General features: G+C 39.9%; 1 protein-coding gene across 1 annotated transcript in view; it reads left to right on the forward strand.

Annotated features, from left to right (window-relative positions):
- Window positions 1-22,344, forward strand: part of AGBL4 (AGBL carboxypeptidase 4) — a 1,691,367-nt gene that overhangs the window by 973,421 nt on the left and 695,602 nt on the right. The window contains exon 5 of the mRNA XM_013003864.3: window positions 9,761-9,977. Within this exon, the coding sequence (XP_012859318.1) occupies window positions 9,761-9,977 (217 nt within the window). The remainder of the gene's footprint in view (window positions 1-9,760; window positions 9,978-22,344) is intronic.

A 22,344-nucleotide genomic window follows, 5' to 3' on the forward strand; every position in this document is an offset into this window, starting at 1 on the left:
ATAACATTGATGTAAAACCGCTGGCTTTAATGCTTCTGTTAATAGAAAAAAGTACATGAATAGATATCACTTAATCTTTGCCCACAAGAAAACTTGAAACTTAAAGCTATCCAATTTGATGTAGAAGAACAATTTTGTAGCTTAAATAATAAGTCAAACTACTTATAACTCTGACGTGTGGCTTTTTGTCTAAATTATATGACAGTTTATTCTATGAGTCTGCCTTTGCATGTATAAATTGTAGTCTTTGGGTACAGGTTTCTTAAAATAACTGTTAACTTTTAAAATAGATGATGTTTCTTCAGCAAATTGGTGTCTTCTGGCCTTTATATGGTCATGTTATCAATACGCCCCCTCTGGTGAATCATAAGTACTGATAAACATTTTGTACAATTTACATGCTCAAGAGAACTTACTTTCTACAGAAATGGAAATTTAGTACTTAACTTTTCTAAAATAGTCGTGTTAGTATTTTCTATATCATTGCTGGTCATCATATTTATTGTAATTGTTTTAAAGAGTAACGAAACAATAAAAGTAATAAACCATTTTATATTTATACCATACAACAAATGGGGCAAGAGCACTCAGACTACTCTTTATAAACAGGGGTCCCCAGCATTGATGCCTTGACCATATTTCACTTTCACGTAAGCTATAATTCCCCACAGGTCATGGTGATCACAACCTGGGCCCAGGGGGTTCTGTGCAGACTACAGCATGGTCAACTGGTTGGCCCAGTGACCCATAGGGAGGGGCAACAGTTTTGATTACAGTATTTTTTCAACCATCATTTGACACTTGAATGAGTTCACTGCATTCCTTTTCTGGAACGCTGGCTTGTAACCCAGAGCACACCTGCTTGAAAGAGAGGTATTGGTTCCACTGTGTCTTGGAAGAGTCGCGATTGGAGAGCAGGGTTATCACTGGTCTTCTTTTATACCCTGTGTTCAAAGAGGAACTCTGTTGCATGTATATTTCAGGCACTTGTTTATTAGACCATGGAAGAAGCTGGAAATACAACGGGGAGGTGTTTCAAACGCATCCTGTTTATTTTAATACCACTATTAAAAATAGCAACATTTAAAAAATAACTGTATTTTTAAATGTTTAAAAAACAGCTAAATCCCAACTCAGACAAGGTGCTGAAATAAGAGTTCAAGCCAGAAATATCTTCGACAAGCCAAGACATATGTTCTAGATCAGTGTTTCCCACAGTGGATGATGTCACCCCCTTGAGGTGCTGCAAAGACCCCGTGGGGATGCTGGGAAAAGCAGATAACTGCACTCACACTATCATGGAGTAGGGACTATAGAACAGAACTTGTTAATTGCTAGAGGAGCCCTGATAATTTTTTTTTTTCTGAAAAGGCCAACTAAGTTTGGGAATTTAGGATCCAGATAAAGTAGGTTTGAAATGTTGAAGTCCTCTCAGGCTGCTTGACTTGGTACAAACTTAGAATGCATTGCTCTTAGCCAAGAGTGAGCAATGTAATGCCAACCATTTACATCATGCAGGTCAGGGTGGTAATCACGATTAGCATGTATTGAGCACCTACTAAAATTTATCACCTTCACAACAGATCCATTAGACAAGTAACAGCAGCAGCAACAAAACACAATAGACTCACTGCCATTGAGTTGTTCCCAACTCATAGGGAGCCAATAGGAAAGAAGATAACTGCCGCCCAGGGGCAGTAACTTTTTTACCGAAGTAAAAAGCTTCGTCTTTCTGCTGTCAAGTGGCTGGGAGTTTTGAGCTGCTGACCTCAAGGTTAACAGCCTAACATATAACCACTAGGCCATCAGGGGTCCTTAACAAATCCATTAGCTAGACATCATTTTCACTTTAAATATGCGGATATGTAGGCCCAACTCCTTACGACTGGTATTAATGAAAGTGGTGTGGGACCCAAGCCTACATTCCTTCTACTGCACAGTGACTGCGTTTCAAAAGACTGGAACCAACTATTGTTCTATGCATTCAAAACCCAGCTTCCACTTACATATTCACCTGTTCAAAATATCTATTGAGTGTGTCTTAGGTAATAGACTCGATGCAAGGTAACTACAAGTAGCTTCTTTCTAGTGGCTTTAAAACTGAAGAAATAGAATTCCATGCATAGCCCAACCACAAAGTAACTTGGGTACAAAATGTCAGTGCAAACCTGAAACATCACAGCCATAAAAACTGCCACCTCATCCCAAGGAACTTGGATTATAGTTGCTTTCTGATATTACTTCATATGTTATCCCATGGTCCAGCTAATGGCACCTTTGAAAGCACAACCATCCCTACACAAGAATTTCAAAACAAAACTAAGAGGCGAGAGGACACTGTTCTGTGAAAGTGCACATTGAGGTACAGTGAGAAGAAATACCCGGTCAGAGATGGGGCTAGAACCCTAATCTCTGAATGATTTTTCACAGTCCCCCTGTTCTCCCTCAAGAATCTGGATTGGAAATGTAGATCACGTGACTCTGAGCCTGTCCTAGCACTGGGAGCCAGTCCCTGGAGTGTCTGGCTGCATTAGCATTCTGTCTGCAACCACTGTAGGTAGGAATATTGTTGCTGTCCATGACCAGGGGGAATAATCAGTCTTAGCTATTCCGCAGCTCTAAACAAGCCAAAGTAATTGGGTTTAATTTTAATTTTTTAATGGCTTGGAATTAATAGAAGCAGCTGCTGCCACAGTGTGTGGGTGTCCTTCTCCAGAAGGCAAAGATTTAAAAAAAAATCCTACACATAAAATAAACTCTGAGGAATAAACAATGGAGTGTCTAGGACAAAAAGGTTAATTCAAGAAGCGAGCAGTGTGTTTTCGTTATCAAAAACTCAGCTGGCAATATGTAGCACTGTCTCTCTCCTCCCACCCTTAGTGCCCATCAGCCCCTGATAAGATGGTAATCTGATTAGACACTGGGGTGTAAAAATGTGTTGCCTGTATCTAAGCACGCCCTCACTCTCCCCCCCCTCCCCGTGACTCACCAAGAGATTAGCTGTGACAAAGTGCGGAGAGAGATAAGAATAGATGTGCTGGTGACAGAGCACTATTAAAATTATTTGGGTAAAGATAGGATTGGAATTAGGAATAGGTCCTTCCTGTTTGTCTAGGGAGTGTGGATTTCTCATGCAGATACTCATGCCAAGCACCTGGCTGAGGCAGACATCAGAAAGGAAAAGACAGGGATCAACTGGCTCTAGCCAGGTGATAGTCAGGGGTGTTGCAGCCAAACATGGACAAAAGACGATGGGTTGTTATGATGACAAACTGAGGCTCAGCTGTTTCCATGAAAGGAGGAGGAATAAAATATCACCTCAATTTCAGAATATCTCAGGGAGACTGGAGCAACCCTGCTGGTATGGGAGTTGCGAGTTAGGCTGCTAACTCACAGGTCAGCAGTTCAAAACCACCCGCCACTCTGAGGGAGAACGACAATGCTTTTTACTCCAGTCGAGTGACAGTCTCAGTAGCCCACAGGGGCCATCCTATCCTGTCCTATGGAGCTCCTGTGAGCCAAAATGGACCCAATGGCAATGAATGTGTTTGGGAAACTGGGAGGGCAGGTTGCTTCCTACCTCAGAGTAGATAAGTAGAAGAACCAAGAGACTGTTTCAACAACGTCAATTACTGGATGATGTCCAGTTAACGCAATTTTGGTGTTGTTGAATGAATGTGAGCTTAGCATTTAGTTGCTTGTTGTTAGGTGTGGGCTCACAGTGGCCCTCTGCATAACAGACTGAGACAAGGACCTGTTCTGCGCCGTCCTCACAATTGTTTCTATGATTAAACCCATTGGTGCAGCCACTGTCAATCATCTCCTGCGTGGTTTTCTACTTTTCTCCGACTGTCTACGTTCAGTAGCATGATGTGCTTGTCCAGGGTCCAGTCTCTCCCAGTCATAGATCCAAAATAGGTGAGATGAAGTCTCACCATCCTCCCATCTGAGGAACATTCTGGTTGTACTTCTTCCAAGAAAGATGTGTTTGTTCTTCCAGCAGTCCCCAGTACTTTCAATCTTCTTCACCAGCACCAGAATTCAATGCATCCATTCTCCTTCAGCCTCCCTTATTCAGTGTCCACCTTTCACGCCACAGGGTACAGTGAACATGTAACACTACACAGGAGGTACCTGATATGTTCTTCCTCTTTGGGATTTCTGAGTGGTTCTGTCCTTGTTTTTCATACCTACCTTAGGACTTCCAAGCAGACTGACTCTTCATTTCTCCTTTTATTACTTTGAACAAAAAAGTATGTCCACTGCCAAGGAAGAGCCTGAAAATGTAACCCATGTAGCCACATCTACATTTTCTGCTTGATTAGAGAAAAAAACCAGAGTTTCTCTACTCCCGAGCTCCTAAAGAGGGCTTAGGGATGTTGTTTGTAGAGCTTTATATACACCATGGTTAGCTTTCATCGAGTTGACTCTAACTCAAGGCAACCCCATGTACAATAGAACAAATGATCCCTAGTTCTTTTCCTGTGGAGTTACACGGATCGCTTCAAATTGATCTTTATCTTTAGCAGCTAAGTGCTTAACCATTGCTCCACCAATTTCCTTTACATACACATTTGCTATTATGTATCCTACCCATGTCTTCATTCTCTGCATTACCTGCCTTGCAGTGTTTGTGTATCCTCACTCTTGCTTAAACTTGTTGTTGAAGTCCATTGCTGTCACAAGATAATCCCATGTGGAATAGAACAAAGTATGCCTCTGTGTTCTTGTGGAGTCACTAGTGGCTTCAAATCTAGGTCTTTGAGTCAGCAGTCATGCTTAGCCATTTCTCCATCCAAAACCCAAACCAACCCATTGCCATCAAGTCGATGCCGCCTCACAGCAACCCGTTGAGGGTTTCTGATTTTGTAACTGTATACAGTGGTAGAAAGCCCAGTCTTTTTCCTGCACAGCCCTTGGTAGTTTCCAACTGCCAACCATGCGGATCATAGCCCAAAGCATCAGCACTGCACCAACAGGGCTCCCAGATTGCTACATCAGTTTCCTTCATATACATCCTTGGGTTGTATACACACTGGGGGGAAGGGAGCAACGAGGCTGGAAAAATACCATGCAGTTCATGAGCACAGACTTGGGTGTCACATTGGCCAACACAGACTGTGCCTTAAAGGAAGGTTTGTTTATTTATAATCTGTCTGAGTCTGTGATGGTCTAACCTGTGTAAAGGGGTGTTAATAATTCCTAGGGATATTACGATGATCACATTATAATTAATATAAAGCAGTTATAGATACTGGAATCATAATTCAAGCCAAATAAGAAAACAAAAGAGTGAATCCAAAATAAGACACTTCTCGTTCTTACTAGTAGCCACTTTTGCTTTTGCCCATTTTATTACTTGAGGGTTCTTGTGAATTCTGCTTGAATTCTCAGCAGAATCAGGAAAATCCAAACCCTGAGCAGCGTTTCAGCTTCCCTGACTGATTATCCCAGGGTCCATTACCTTCACTCTGTCTGCTAATCAGGTTAGGATCCCGACCCACTAAACAGAGGAGCTGGGACAGCTGCAGGCATTAGATGGATTCTCATGATAGTACATAATCAAATCTGCTGGAGACGGCAGACTCTCGGAATCAGGTTGCTGAACTTGGCCAGAAAAGCAGAAACCTGGGGTGATTGCATTAAAACATGCACCCTAAAAAAAAAAAAAAACATGCACCCTGATGGAATAAACGAAGAGTTGAAAATATCAGTGTCATCGTCTTAGAGGCCTTACGACTGCAGGAGATGCCTGTGAATGAATGCATGCTCCTCTTGGGTTCTAGGAGACTCAGACCTGGGTCAGGGCCAAGGGGCATTGTCACAGGTCATAACAAACACTAAAGTCCTTCAGCCCATTTTCATTGTCACTGAAACTGGGACCCTGATAACAGCTTCTTCTACTAGTGTCACATTCTTGCATCTTCAATGACAACACAATTATAGAGCTCCCGCTTGTCTGTTCAGCTGTATATATGTTGGCTGTACATACACCGCTCTCTGTCCTCTGCAAAGATGTACGCTTTTCACTTTTTTCCTCTAAAAAAAATCCCTATAGCGGATAATACCACTTGAATCCTTCCATCTTAGCCCAGGTCTTCTTTACTTCTTGTCTTTCCTGTCTTAACTATACTTTGGATATGAAGCTTAACAAATGCTTGTTGAATAAAATAATCAACAAGGGCTTGACTCCCCCGGGAACACTGTTTGTCCCACTGCCTTCTCAGGAGCTGCTCATTCTTCAATACCCAAGCACAGAAAGATGACGAGAGCAGACTTTCCTACTCACTCGCCATGATATTTCCAAGTCATCGGCTCTCTCATCTCACTGGCAGTTCCAGAATTTCTACATACGGAGGTTTAGGATGACAATCTAGCTGGAAGGAGGAACATCTAGGAAGTTTATCTTAAAGCTTTATTTACATTACAAGTAGATTGTCATTATTTTTATCTTTACACCATGTGACTTGGCAAGTTGTTATGTTATCACATGCCATTGAGTTGAGTCTGACTCATAGTATCTGCAGGCTTCTTAAACGTCATTATCTTTGGGGTAGCTGAAGATTAGCTTTTGTTCCCCTGAGGAGCCACTGGGCAGGGCTAAACCGCTGAGCCATTGGTCAGCAGGTGATACTTTAGCTATTGTGACGCCAGGGCTCCTTCTTTGGGAATAGGAGGTGAAGAGAATCTATTGATAGGCCTACGTTCACCCCCAACTGTCACTTGATATTAGGATCCGTTGGTTGCATGTACTCACTGAAGTGTAAAAAACCTTTGTTCCTTTGTGGCTTACTCTAGTTTTCTCAAGCATCTTGTCATCTTTCTCAGCTCTCTCACGCCCTTACTCCTTTTTGACTCCACGGTCTATGATTTCAGTCTCCATTTTTTGTTAATACAATCAAATCTATTCTGCTTTCTATACCTGTGATGCAACTACCCTGTCCTTTTGACACTTTTTTCCCATCCATTGACTGATGCAAACTTAAAACTCTTCGAGGTTTCAAAATAATATCTAAACTTTTTAGCAGGATGTATATACCCTTTTCCCCCGAAAGTAAGACATCCTCCCAAAATAAGACCTACTTACAGTTTGCCTCTCACTGAAAATATAAGGCATCCCCCTGAAAATAAGACCTCCCCCAAAATAAGCCCCCCCACCCCAAGCTATGGTAACTCTGGATTCTGGATCGTAGCTGCGGAGCCGCTGCACAGCTTTCTGTTGGCCACAGTGCATCTGGAGCAGACAGGAAGTGCAAGGTCTCTTTTAATAAAACAATAAACAATAAATGTGTACTGTATTCTTCTTCATGGAAAAATAAGACATCCCCTGAAAATAAGACCTAGTGCATCTTTGGGAGCAAAAATTAATATATGACACTGTCTTATTTTCGGGGAAATAGGGTAGTAACTTGACTTCTGCTTCCTGTTCAAATATATTGCTTACCATTCCCTGTCTCACTCTTTAGACTTCAGCTGTGATGAATTCCTTATAGTTCTACCATCTTATATGGTCTTTTGCACACATTCACATTGGAAGTCTAAAGGAAACATGGAGGGATGAGCCAGGTATTGGGCTTGGAAACAAACACATGTGAATTACAGCTCTCCCTTTACCTAGCCTGGCACCATGGGTCTTATAAACCTTGTCTCTTATAAACCTCTATGACCATATCTTCTATGGAGAACCAATAACCACCTTGACAGAACAGCTGAGGATTAAAGCAGGTGCTGAGTGAGCTTTGTTTGTGGTATACTTCTTGCAATCCTTCCTTCCTCTTTCCTCTCATTCCCCCATCAATACCCACCCTACTTTTCCTTTTTGTCATCCACTTTCTCCCTCCGCATGCCACTTATGATGTATAATATCCAGGTCACAGGCATGCAAAATAAGTCACGATAGTGGTGCATCACAGGAGCCATCTTGTACTGACCATTTGGCCTCCACATCTTTCGCTTTGCTTGTAAAATATCACTACTGTGTAACCCCTGCTCATCCCCTGGAAGCACACAGCCTCATCTCCCACCCTGTCTACTGGGGCAGCCTGGTCTTTCTCATTTGGCCTCAGAAAGCCATCTTTTTAAAACAAGAGTTTGCAATGAATTCTGTCATATGACTCTTTGATCTCTAAATAAATTTCTCTAATTTTCTATACCTGAAGCCAATACCATTTTGTTGTCTTAGACCTCAATTCCCATACTCTAATTCTCACAACTATTCCTACAATCCCCCCCATATGTCCCTGAGCACCTTGGTTCTTCAGAATGCTGTGCCACTTCAGGTTAGCCTTTCTTTTTCTACTCACTGTGCTACTACCACTCCTACCCCCATGGCCCCCAAACAGCATTGTCCTTAATGAACTTTCATAATGAGCCTGGTGGATAAAACTTATGGAGATGTCAATTAAAACCTAAGCATACTCCAAAATGTATGCATTAAACTGGCCTGGAAATATAAATGGAGAATCATGGAAATGGGAGAGATTGAAATGTACTCTTTAGGATTAATGGGATTTGAAAAGATAGAAATTAGAGGTATTCCCTGAAGGGAAATAAAGCATATCAGGATGCATGGAGCACATGAAATGGAATAATGTGAAAAGGTGATGGGAACTATGATTGGAATGCTCTTCTGTTTCACAGGAATGTGTCCCAGTATACTTTCCTGAAGAATGAGCATGATGAGTTACCCTGTTTCCCCGAAAATAAGACAGTGTCTTATATTAATTTTTGCTCCCAAAGATGCGCTAGGTCTTATTTTCAGGGGATGTCTTATTTTTCCATGAAGAAGAATACGGTACACATTTATTGTTTGTTTTATTGTTTTATTAAAAGAGACCTCGCACTCCCTGTCTGCTCTGGCTGCGCTGCGGCCAACAGTGAGCTGCGCAGAGACACCACCACTATGGTCCAGAGTCCAGAGTTACCATAGCTTTGGGGGCCTTATTTTTGGGGAGGTCTTATTTTGGGGGTATGCCTTATATTCCAGCGAGAGGCAAAACTGTAAGTAGGTCTTATTTTCGGGGAAACAGGGTCATAAAATTGCCTTTCAGAACATTTTAATGGAATGTTTTCCAAAACTATTCTATGAATAATTAATTTCATGGGATTCTCCAAATAATAATAATAATTTTGGAAAATATTGAGCATTATTTTATCATCTTTGAATATTCATAGTGCATATTAGGTCATTAGAAGTTCATCCCCATTTAAATGATCTTTAAAAAAAAGGTCTAACATAGAACTATTAATAAAACAACCTGAGTTTTCTGGAAAATGTAAACTACTTTCATTTATGTCATTTATACAGCACAGTATCATTTCCCTTTGGCTCTTTTTTAAGAGTCCATACCTATAATGTCTACTTATTTTAATTATGTATTGACTGATTCCCCCTTAAAATATACAACAGAGATATATATTTAACTTTTTATGTCTGAAATCGAGCATGATGCTTGGACACATAATAGATGTCCAAATTTTTTTTTAAATGGCTGAATGAATGAACAAAATGTATAATGTCTTTGTTTGTTAGAATTTTCCATACAGTTGATAAAGATAACGGCTAAAAAATGAACGCTGTGCTGTCAGATTCTAATCTTTTTTTTTTTTTCCCCACCGTAAGTACTAAAGCTGCCCCACCTCCCTTTTCATCAGCCAGGATTCTTGATGTTACAGTTTTTATTCTGGGGTTCAGTCTGTTTATTACCTATTAAAACTTGAATCATTGTCTGATCTGCACAACTTTCTTTGTATCTTTCAGGCAAAGGCTGCCTCCTAAAAATGTTTACTACTACCGCTGCCCAGACCATAGGAAGAATTATGTGATGTCCTTTGCATTTTGTTTTGACCGAGAAGATGACATTTATCAGTTTGCTTACTGCTACCCGTACACATACACTCGCTTCCAGCATTACCTTGACAGCCTGCAGAAGAGAAACATGGATTACTTCTTTCGTGAACAGCTGGGCCAAAGTGTGGTAAGGCCGGCACTGAGGGGAATGCCTTTCAGAATCGGGCTGCCTTGGGCTAGCTCTTAGCAATGGGGTTCTTTTCTATAGAGTGCAGATCATGAATGTTGGTGCTTTGTGGATAATATGCTCTGGACTTTTAAAAACGACTGTTTTTATTATGTAATTCATTGCTATAATAGGCACCAAGAAGTAATAGAATAAGATATAAGACACATATTTGTTCTTCTGAATGAAGGTAGAAAACGCTCTAATTAAATACCAAAGTTTTTGTGAGTCATAAAACTTTTGAGAGAAAGAATACAGATTCTACTGGATAATGCCAAAGGGGTGGCAGCACTTTATGAGCATGAGCCTCTAAGGTAATTTGTTTGTTAGTGAATCCAGCTTGCCTGCAGTCAAGGTTACCAAGGTGTGTATATTGTTGCTGTTAGATGTCACTGATTCATGGTGCCCCTAAGTGCCACAGAATGAAATTCTGCCTGATCGTATGCCATCCGCAGATGTACTCTGTTTGATCCCATTATTGCAACCACTGTGCCAAGCCATGTTTCTGAGAGTCTTCCTCTCTTTGACTGACCCTCTATTTGGCCAAGTAGGGCATCCTTTTCCGGAGACCAGTCATTTTGGATAACACATCCAAAATAATAGAGAGTAAGGTGCATCGTCCTCATTTCTAAGGACATTACGACTGACTTCCTCCAAGAACAGGTCCGTTTGTTTTCTGGCAACCCACACTACTTTGAGTAGTTTTCCCTGACCCCACAATTCAAATTCATGGATCACCTTCAGTCTGCTGTGTTCTTTGCCCAGGTTTCACATGCTTATGAAATAATTGGAAATACTGTGGCTTGAGTCAGACCACCTTAGTCCTCCAAGTGCCATCTTTGTTTGTTTAGTTGAACACTTTCAAGAGATCCTTTGTAGCATGTTTGTCTAAGGTAACATGTCATTTGATTTCTTTTTTTAATCATTTTATTGGGGGTTCATATAGCTCTTATCACAATCCATCCGTACATCCATTGTGTCGAACACATTTGTACATATGTTGCCATCACCATTTTCAAAAGTTTCTTTTGATTTGAGCCCTTGGTATCAGTGCCTCGTGTCATTTGATTTCTTGACTGCTACTCCCAGGGGTGTTGATTATAGATCCAAGAAAATGAAATCCATGACAACTGCAATCATTTGTTCTATTTACTTTGCTGTTGCTGTTTTAGTCCAGTTGTGGGTATTTTTGCTTTATTCCTAGTCAAGTATAATTTACACTGAAGGCTGTATGTAGTCTTGGGTCTTCAACAGTAAGTGCTTCAAGTCCTCTTTGCTTGCAGCAAGCAATGTGATATTACCTGCATATTGCAGATTAATGAGTCCTCTTATAATTCTGATGTCATATGCGTTCTTCATATAGTCCAGCTTGCTGAATTATTTGTTCAGTATATAGATGGAAAATTCTGCAAGGGACAGAATCCTAACATACACCTTTCTGGATTTTAAGCTAGTGGTTTATAGTCTGTGTGTTAGGACTTCAATGTGTTCTATCTTCGTGTCATTCCTCAGTTCCTGGTCCCGCTTCCCTTCCCCATAGTTAGTTCTCTGGCTATGGAGACTCTAGTCTGCCCTTGTGTATTCGTTTCCTAGGAGGTGTGTGTGTGTGTATTCATAACAAATGTGGTAGCTTTAAACAAGGTCAAGTAACGGAGAACCAATTACAAGGATCTACATATAACCTCCTCCCTGGGTCATGGACAACAGAAAGGTGGGTGAAGGGAGACATCAGACAGTGTAAGACATAACAAAATAATGATAATTTATAAATTATCAAGGGTTCATGAGGGAGGAGCATGGGGAGGGAGGGGGGAAATGAGCTGATACCAAGGGCTCAGGTAGAAAGCACATGTTTTGAGAATGATGATGGCAACGATGTGCTTGACACAATGGATGGATGTATGGACTGTGATAATAATAAAATGATTAAGACAATAGAAACAAAACAACAACAAAAACAAAAAAAAACAAGGTCAAAAGTCTGAAATCAGCCTCCCTGAGCAAAAATCAAGGTGTCTTCATGGGAGGTGGCATTCCTCTAGAGCAATGGTCTCAGCCTTCCTAATGCCGTGATCCTTTAACGCAGCTCCTCATGTTGTGGTGACCCCCAACCATAAAATTATTTTCATTGCTATTTCATAACTGTCATTTTGTTACTGTTATAAATCAGGCCACCCTACCAAAGGGGTAGTGACCCACAGGTTGAGAACCACTGTTCTAGAGGCTCTCAGGAATGATCCATTTCTTTACTCCCCCCACTCCTCCTGAGCTCCCACCCCCACCCCCCCAGAGGCTCTTCCCATTCTGTGGCATCTACTTGTTTTCCATTTTCAAAGCCATCAGTGTTGGTCAATAGCTTTTCATGTGGCCTCACAATGACATTGACTCTCCCACTTCCCTCCTCTTGCTACATCAAAGACCCTTGTTGAACTCAATGAGATAATTTGGGTTAATATCCCCTAACACAAGATCTTTAAGTTATTCATATCTAAAGTGTCTCCTTTGTCATGTAAGATAAATATGCATAGGTTCCAGGGATTGGGACAAGAGCATTTTTTAGGTATGAGGTCATGATTTTGCCACCACATCTTCTCTTTTTCTTCTCATTTCTTTGTCCCCTACCCAAACCAGGAAGGTGCAGTTGTGTTTCACATTGAATGCCAGAGATCATCCATATTTCTTTGGTCACTAGTCAAGAATAAGTATCTGATATGATGAGCACTGTGTATTCTTATCAGGCTTCAAGAAGTGTGGATTGTTTCTCTAACATGGGTATGTTGAGAGGTCTTCAAAGGTACAGACAGGTGAAAATATTTACAGGATTGCCCACAGATGCTATATATACTTGGGGATCTGGTAAATGGTTATGGAGCAAGGCACTGTCTTCTGACTCTAAGTCTTACTTCTAAGTAAATGTTTTCACTGCTGAAATATTTAGGAAACATTGACTTTTGTCTGGGATACCCAAACAGAGAGAAATGGAAGAGGGCCTGGTTATGGGTATACCCCAGACCCAAATTTAATCTCAAAACCTCGTGGTCATGATGCTGTTCTTATGACCTGCGCTTCCTTAGGCTCTAAATTTTGTCAAAAATCTTCCTTTTATTCAAGTCATCTTCCTAACAGTGCTTCTATGAGGTGCCTTGTGTTTCCAGTGCCTATATATTTTGAACTAAACATTGGGACACATGGTGTATCAGTCAGCACTGCTAGCAGGAAACAGATGGCAGACTCAAATTAGGATAATTTGAAGGTTTAATAAATGGGCTATTTACAGGGTGTGGGCAGTTGTGGGGAAGCCGCAATGTATAGCACAATTCCCTGGGGCTAGTAATAGCTCAGAGGGTGTGAAGAGAAAAAACAACTATAAGAACTCAACAGTAGGATGTTGTGTTGTGGGCCCCTTTAAAGGAGCAAGGACCTTCGGTTTCAGTTAGAGAACATAGCCTGAGGTCACCACACCAGCAGGGAACTGAAGAAAATAAATACAATCGGGTTTCAAAAAGGTTTATGTCAAACGGAAGTTTAAAAGAATGGATTATTTCCATAAACATTTTGACGCTCCCTTGTACATAGGCCTCATTCTCTTGCTTTCCTCTCTTGCTAGATATCTTATTGGCCAACCTAACTAGAAGCCAAAGGACAAGGCTTGGCTGTGGTTCAGGCTGATCAGCCTGCCAGAGCGAAGAAAATGGTGGAGTAGGGTCTAGCGCAGATAGAGAGGGAAGATAGACCACACGAAACGCACATTCTCTGATCAACGATATGTTCCTGGTACCATGAGATTATTTGAGATATCAGAGAAATTCTGAGATGAATGTTTGGTATACATGTGATGTAATATGATTTAAGATGCAATATGATTTAAGAGAATGAAAACTTCATTTAATATTTGTGACATTAAGGGAAAGATATTGTGCCCACCCTAGTCTCCTCCTAGATTTATGCCAAGCAGATGTATGCTTATATTGCATGTTTATTTAGTGAATGATTGAATGAATGAAATTCATTAAGATACACGTCTGCCTGGGAGGTAGTGTGAAGAGTAGAAACCATCAGATAAGAGGTGTAATAAATTAAGTAATGGTTCCAATAACAGCTACCTAAAATAACAGAGGTTAAAATAACTAGTAGAATTTTAGCAAGGTAGGTCATATGTAGAAATCTCTCTAATGTACAAGTCTTTTGTAGTTGTTGTCAGTTACTGTGGGTTGATTCTGACTCGTGCCCACCCGATGTGTGCAGAACAGAACTGCTCCAGAGTGTTAAATTGAATATTCACTAATTGCATAAAGATTTTACTTCCTGCCCTTCCTATAGTGAAGTATAAACGTTAGTTGTAGTAAATGGGTATGTCCCTAGGGACTCCTTTATCCTAGAAGGATCAAGGTTTGGAATGAGGTAATCTACAGATCATACTGTGCATCTGCTCCTCCAAAGCCTCAAGGTGTTCTTCAGCATTCTACTTTGTTATCCCTTGGCTTTGGGTCTCATGAAATCTTCTAGAATTCTACCATCACATCCAGGTTCTCCGCAGCAGGATGCGGAAAGTGAGGGAGGAAGAAGTAGTGGTTATATGGCACTTTCGCTCATACCCATTTACTACAACTAACGTTTATACTTCACTATAGGAAGGGCAGGAAGTAAAATCTTTATTCTGGATGGCTATTTAGCATTAAAAACTGGTCGTTCTATAGCTATAAGAGATGACGAGAAGGCATACTGTGTCTCTGTCACAGGAGGCTTGAATTTTGTGTCGTGCTCTAACATAAAAATACTTGTATGACCTTCAAAGCTATTTCACCTTTTGGGAACAATTTCTCCATCTGTAAAGTGAACAAAGTAGGTTTGAATTGAAATGATCAAATGATTCTTAGAGCAATTCCTCAGCTAGGTAATCAATAAGTAATTAATCAGAGACCCTGTCCTACTTCAGACTCCTTGAGAGTCATAGGGGATGTACAATTAGGTAACACAAGCCTTTGTGAACTTCCAGAAATGTGTTCTATAACAGATGTGATAGGTAGGTGTGCCACCCTGTCCAATGAATACATGTGGGATTAATTGAAGGATGGTCTCTTGCTCTTTGATGATCGGACCCGTGTGCGGCTGCCTTAGCTGGTTCTCTGCCTGAAAGCGACGCTACCTGTGGGACACCTAACCTGTGGAGTGTGTTGCTGTAGTTTGGGGTTCCTTCAAGACCTGCTTCGCCACGCTCCTGGAGTACACATCGCTTGAGCTGGGGACTGTCAGACCCTGTCATCTGGCTGACTGTTGGTGACCAGACTTCCTGTTTGCTGCCTGTGGACGGATAACCTGAATTGCTCTACAGAGGACTACCCAGCGGCCCTCAGACTTGAAGGACTGCCGGTGTATTAGCTGTCTCACAGAAGTGAGTTGCACTGAGCCATTTGTACTGCTCAATAGATTAACTGTTTATTTCTTATGTTATCTATTGCTCTAAATATATATAAACTCATTAATGTCCTGGTTTTATTTCTCTAGGGAACCCTGTCTAACATACTGGAGGAAACAGAACATGCCCAAATGACTATAATATTTTTAAAATGTATAATTACTGGTCTCTTGAGTTGTTTATAGAGTTAGTGGTGAGAAAAAATACTATGGAGGAGATGGACTTTAAATTTAATTTTGAAAAATGCATAGATTTATTGTAGATAGAGCCAGGGAGCAGGTAGTTCTCAACTCAAGAACAACCTGAGTCATTGGGGAGAAGTGGTTAAAGTCTGATTTGACTAGAATAGGAAGTGTGTGTTGGGGTAGTAATGAAAGATCAGGATAAACAGGGAGATGTGAATCAAATTGTTAAAAGTCTTGGCTGTCATATACCCAGGAATTGTTGGAATATCCTATATTTAGATTCAATAGATGCTGCGTCAGGCATTTTATATATAGTTTCTTGTTTATTCTTCACAAACGTTTTATGGAGTAGGCAGGATTATCCCAGTTTTGGAGATAAGAAATCTTAGACTAAAAAGTTTTTTAGGGCCAAGGAGTCCTAGTGGTACAGTGGTTTCGTGTGAAGCAGTTCAAAACCACCAGCAGCTCTGAGGGAGAAAGCCTGGGCTTCCTACTCCCATAAACAATGACAGTTTGGACATCCACAAGAGGTTGCTCATGAGTCAGCTTTGACTCAATGGCAACTAATTTGGTTTTACTTACGGTTACATGACTATCAGTGTCAAACCAGGATTTAAACTCATAGCTTCGAAGACCATACCCAAGTCCTTTGATTGACCCACTGCTACATCCTAAGTTGAGATCACCAGAGTAGGTTTCTCAAAAAGGAATCGCTTTATCCGGAGTGGCATCTTAAGAAAGTAAGTCTCGTGGTGAAGTAGGATATACCTCTGCTGATTGCTCTAGAGTGGGGAGTTCTGTGGGTTGGCTCCATCCCCTGTTCTAGACAAACCAGTCTTCACAGCCTTCTTCAAGACATATTTCTGCAGAGAGGCCAATTCTTCGTTTACAGGGCATTTGATATGGCTGGTGTTTGAAGGCACCACTATAATTAGTTAATCCGTATTCCAGTTTGTAGGGAGGATAATTATAAGTGGTAAGAATAAACATGCCAACATCCAGATCTTAGAGAGAACAAGCAGGAGGCAAGATTTTGAATTTCTAGTGCTGAAACTATTCATCACCATGAGCATAGATGCTTCTACTTCTGTGATCCAAATAGCATTTTTTTTAAAACCACTAGTAGCCCCTCTTAACCGCACCAACAAAAGTCCCTTATATATACATCAAAACCAGAATCAGACATTTAAAATAAAGATACTTTGAGAATGATCTTTATTTTTCTAAATGTTTTAACGTGCTTTATTGAGGTGTAACTTACATGCTGTAGAATTCACTCATTATGGAGGAGGTCTAATTCTATTATGTTCAGTAAATTTATGGTAAAATAGTCTAGTTTCAGAACATTTTCTTCACTTGTTCTTCTTAATCATACTCTCACCCCTAGTCCTAAGTGTCTGTCTGACTTCTGGTTCAACAAAGTTGCCATTTCAGGACACTTCATATAAATGTGATTGTACACAATATAGCTTGACTACACCTGCCTTTTTTCACTTTGTATAATGGTTTTAAGGTTTATTCTTGTGGCATTTATCAGTAGTTTATCTATTTGTATTGCTGCATAATATTCCTTTGAAAATATATATCATTAAAAAATTCATATATCGGTTGAGGAAAATCTGGATTATTTTGCTTTGGAGTTATAATGATAGTATTGCCACGAATCTTCATGTACATGTCTTTGAGTGGACTTATGATTTTGTTGTTCTCAGGAATATTTATATGGCTCATATTGTTAGGTCTATTCACCTTGAAAACAAAACAGAACACAAAACACACAAAAAACTATCAAACTATGTCAAAATAGCCCAATTATTCTACACTCCTACCACCAAAGTAGGAAGATTGCCATTTTTCCACATGCTTGCTAATAGTGATTATATATATATATATCTTGATATAGTATAGTTTTAGCATAGCTATTTTAGTGTATGTGAAGCAATATCTCATTTGTAGTTTTAATTAGTATTTCCCTATCACTATTATGTTTGGCACCTTTTCATATTCGTATTCTTATTTACCATTGGTATAGCTTCTGTAGTGATATAGCAGTTCAAATTTTCTGCCCATTTTGTTTAATTGGGTTGTTTGGATTTCTTATTATTGAGTTTTGATCATTCTATATATATTCTGAATACAAGTACTTTATTATTAGTTATATGCTTCCAAACATTGTCCCGCCACTCTATAACCTGTCATTTATTCTACCAGCAGTGTCTTTAAAAGAAAATAGATTTACATTTTTGAAACTTAATTTATCATCTTTTTCCTTTTACATATCTTTCTTTTTCAAGTCCTAAAAACTCTTTGCCCAACCAATGGTGACACACATTTTCTCCTAAAATTTCTACTTTTCCAAAAACCAAAACAAACTCATCGCCATTGAAATGATATAACTTATAGTGATCTTACATTTAAGTCAATGATCCATTTTTAGTTAATTTTTATATTTGGTATGAAGTTAGAGTCTAAGTTGTTTTGTATTTGTTTTGTTTTTGCATATAGATATCCAATTGTCCCAGCACCGTTTGTTAAAAATTACTATCCTTTAAAGTGTCCCCATTAAAGTGTTCTGATACCTTTGATATCTCTGCCCAGTTTATTTATTTTTATTCTGATATTAAGTCTGGATTTCCAGGGCATCAACGCTGTGTGTATGCATATTGGTTGTCACCTATGACTGGCCAATGTTATACTCAAACATCCTGAGCCAGTAAATTTCTAATCTTTGGAGATGGATCTGTGTATAGATTGGGAAGCATATTCAAAGTTCAAGCTAATTTAAAATTGTCCCTGTGTTATACTTTGTCTTTTGTATTTCATATTCACATAGGTGCAGTATTAAATTTGGGCTTTCTGGACTTTCTCTCCTCTTTGCTGTGCCTGTACTTAGTATCAGCCAGGAATATACTTGTCCCGGTCTTTCAGTCACAGCCAATACTTGCCTGTTTCTGGGTGGGTTACATGTTGCTATGGTGCTCAGTAAGTTTTAGTGGTGTAGCAGGTCACCTACTGGGTTGCTAACAACAAAGTCAGTTGTATGAATCCATAACGAACTTGGTGGGAAAAGGATGAGGTTGTATATATATATATATATATATATATATATATAATCACAGAAGCTATATTATGTGAGGAAGAATGAGTCATCAAGATTGGAGGAAAATTTATTAACATGTGATATGCAGATGACACCCCTTGCTTGCTGACCGTAAGGAGGACTTGAAGCCCTTGATGATGAAGATCAAGAATTGTAGCCATTGGTATGGATCACAACTCGTTGTAAAGAAGACCAAAATTCTCATGATAAATGAGAAAAGATTGAAGTTGTCAAGGATTTTGTCATGCTTGGATCCACGGTCAATGCTTATGGAAGCAGTGGTCAAGAGGTCAGAAGATGCCTTGCATAGGGTGCACGTCCTACACAAGACTTCTATGGAATATTGTAAAGCAAGGATGTTTCTACAAGGACTAAGGTTCACCTGACCCAAGCCATAGTATTATCAATTGCTTCATATGCATGTGAAAGTTGTACATTGAATAAGAAAGATGGGAGAAGAAGGTCTATGCATTTGAATGGTGCTGCTGGAGAAGAACATTGAAAGTACCATGGATTGCTCAAAAGACAAACTGACCAGTTCCTGGAAAAGGACCCCATGCTTGCTAAAGTGAAGGGGCAGTGACAAAGGGGAAGGCCTTCAGCAAGTTGGATTGACACAGTGGCTGTAACAATGGGCACTCGCATAGGAACAATCATGAGGATGGTGCAGGACTGGGCAGTATTTCATTCTCTTGTTCATAGGGTCTCTAGGCACCAGAACTCACTTGAAGGCTCCTAACAACACCAAAGTCATCAATGTGAAGAATGAGAACTCCAGAGCATGTCATTGTGCTCCTGAGGTACCTGTGTATTACCAAGAGGTAGTCATTCAGACAGAACAAAGGAACGCAGGGTGGCTTATAATCAAGAGAAGTGTGCAACAAGGTTGTGTTCTTTTACCATAATTCAGCCTACATCCTGAGAAAATAATCCAAGAAGTGAGATCAAAAGAAGAATAACTCAGCATTGGGGTTAAAGGAAGACTCATTAACATTATACTGTAGTCAGATGACATAACCCTGCTTGCTGTGATGATCAGACAACAGCAGTCAGTAGGAATTGCAATTCAATGAATGTAAATAAAACAGATTTCCTCACAATTGAACCAAAAATCAAGAGCATGATAGAGAAAATATTAAGTGGTTAGATTATATCTATCCACAATCAATGCTCATGGAAGCAGTAGTCAAAAAGTAAATTGTTACTTAATGTTCCTTGGCTTTTGTAGATGGATCATCACATGGCATCTTCCCTTTGTGGAGGCGTGTGTGTCTCCTGTGTCTGTTTTTTCTCTTTAAAAGTAAACAGAGGAAATTATATTTATAACTCACCCTACTCTTGCATCAATTAATTAACATAACACAAGGAAAACACTACTCAAAAAGAGGGGCAGACATAGGGGTTAAGATTTCAAGAATTCAATCCATAAGTGTAGCATTTAAATTCTAAGGTAATAAGTATTCTCTTCTCTCATGTATATTACCAAAAGTTTAGCTTTAATAAGATTAACTAGTTTACAGCTAGGGTATGAAGTCCTAACTCTACTGACTCCAAATAATGGGTTAGAAAAGACATATTCTATTTCTGTATCCAATAATTTATTGATTCTTTGAAAGCCATTCTTTACTACTGAAACTATGTGGTGAAAACCTGTGTGCTACATCCTATGTCTTATGTCCTCTAGGACTCTGGAGACAACTATTAATATAAAACACACCCTCCCTCTGAGAAGTACACAAGGTAATTAGTGATGCATACAAGTGCTCATTAGCCATGTGGGAAATGCAAATAAAAACTATGTTGAGACATCATTTTACACCAATAATGACATCCCAATTAAGAAGAACCCAAACAAAAAAAAGAAAAAAAGAAAAACCCAAACAAACAGAAAACAACAAATGGTGGAGAGGCTGTGGAGAGATTTGAACTCTCATACATTGCTCGTGGATCTATGCATATGTAAGACCTTTGTGGAAAATGATATGGCAACAACTTAACTGGCATTAGAAATTCCTTAGAAGCCAGCAATACCTCTACCAGGTATATACCCTAAAGAAGTAAGAACGATACCATGTACAGACATATGCACACCTGTGTTCATAGCAGCACTGTTCACAGTAGCAAGAAGTTGGAAATAGTCCAAATGCCCATCAGTAGAGGAATGGATAAAGAATATTTGCTAAATACACACAACAGAGTACTTTGTATCGCTAGTACACAATGATGGATCTACGAAACATCTCATGATAGAGATGGAGAACATTATGCTGAGTGGAGTTAGTTAAGCAAAAAAGGACAAGGATTGTATGAGACCACTACTATCAGGATAAAGACAAAGACAGAACGTGAACAACACAGGGAACAGGCTTTGGCGTTTTTTCCAAGAGAAGGAGGGCCAGGGTGGGAAGATGAAGCAGGGGATTCGAAGGTGGACAAATATTGACTAGGCTGAAAGGGAAAACAGAGATCTGCAAGAGAGAAAAGATAAATCAGGGGAGGAGAAGGTAGGATAGAATACAGCAACAGGTTTGGGTGGGTTGATAAGTGTTTTGAAGTGTTGAATATGGAGTTGATGGTTTGAAATGTAAACTTCCCATCTAATTCACAATAAAAAAGTCATTAATTAAAAATATATCATTTGAAGAATTTCTTCAGGATCTTCCTACTTGTTTATAATTCCAATTGCACGTTCTGGTCTTGTCTGTAGCTGATTTGAGTACGCGAGTTTTGGCCCCCATTGGTGGAAAAGTTGTTCAACTATAATTTGACAATTAGAATTATGAATGCTGCATGTGTTGGTGAGCAAATAATCAGAAAAGCTGGATTATATGAAGAATAATGTGATATGAGGGTTGGAGGAGTCTTATACATAACTTGCCCTATGCAGTTGACATAACCTTGCTTACTGAAAGTAAGGAGGACTTGAAGTACTTAGTGATGAAGATCAAGGATTTTAGCCATCAATGCTCATGTAGCAGCAGTCAAGAGATCAAATGATACATTGCATTGGGAAAATCTGCTGCACATGACCTCTATAGAGTATTGAAAAGCAAGGATGCTATTTTGGGAGCTAACATATGCCTGACCCAGGCCATGATATTTTCGGTTGCCTCATATGCCTGTGAAAGTTAGATATTGTTTTCTCCTCCAGATTGTTCATGCAGCCTATCTTATTTAGACAGACCTGTGGAGATAACATGCACAAAAATGAGACAGAGCAAAAGCAAGCAACAATATACAACAAAACAACAACAACTAAACAACAAAACAAAACACAAGAAAGAAAAGCTTATAATTAGTTCAAGGATCATTTGTTGCCCTTTAAGAGTGTTTTCCAGTCCAGTCTGTTGGGGCACCACGCCTTGGCCCCAAAATCCACCTTCAGCATTCCCTGGGGACGTCGCCACTCCATTCCCTTGCTGTTCTGTTGCACCCCCTTAGTGTTTTGCCTTGGTGTGACGGGATCAGATCAGGTGCAATTCCCACACTGTGTCTCCGATGCTGTCTCCTGTAGGGCTATGGGTCAGTGAGGGACATCATGTCTTATAGTGGGGCCGGCCATATGGTCCTCTCTGTGGACTGGCTGCTCTAATTGGGATCATTGTCCTCAAGGCCTGGTGGGCCAGG

The sequence above is a fragment of the Echinops telfairi genome, unplaced genomic scaffold (assembly GCF_000313985.2).
Source record: "Echinops telfairi isolate 266 unplaced genomic scaffold, ASM31398v2 ScPeMD7_443;HRSCAF=831, whole genome shotgun sequence".
In the NCBI taxonomy this organism is placed as follows: Eukaryota; Metazoa; Chordata; class Mammalia; order Afrosoricida; family Tenrecidae; genus Echinops; species Echinops telfairi.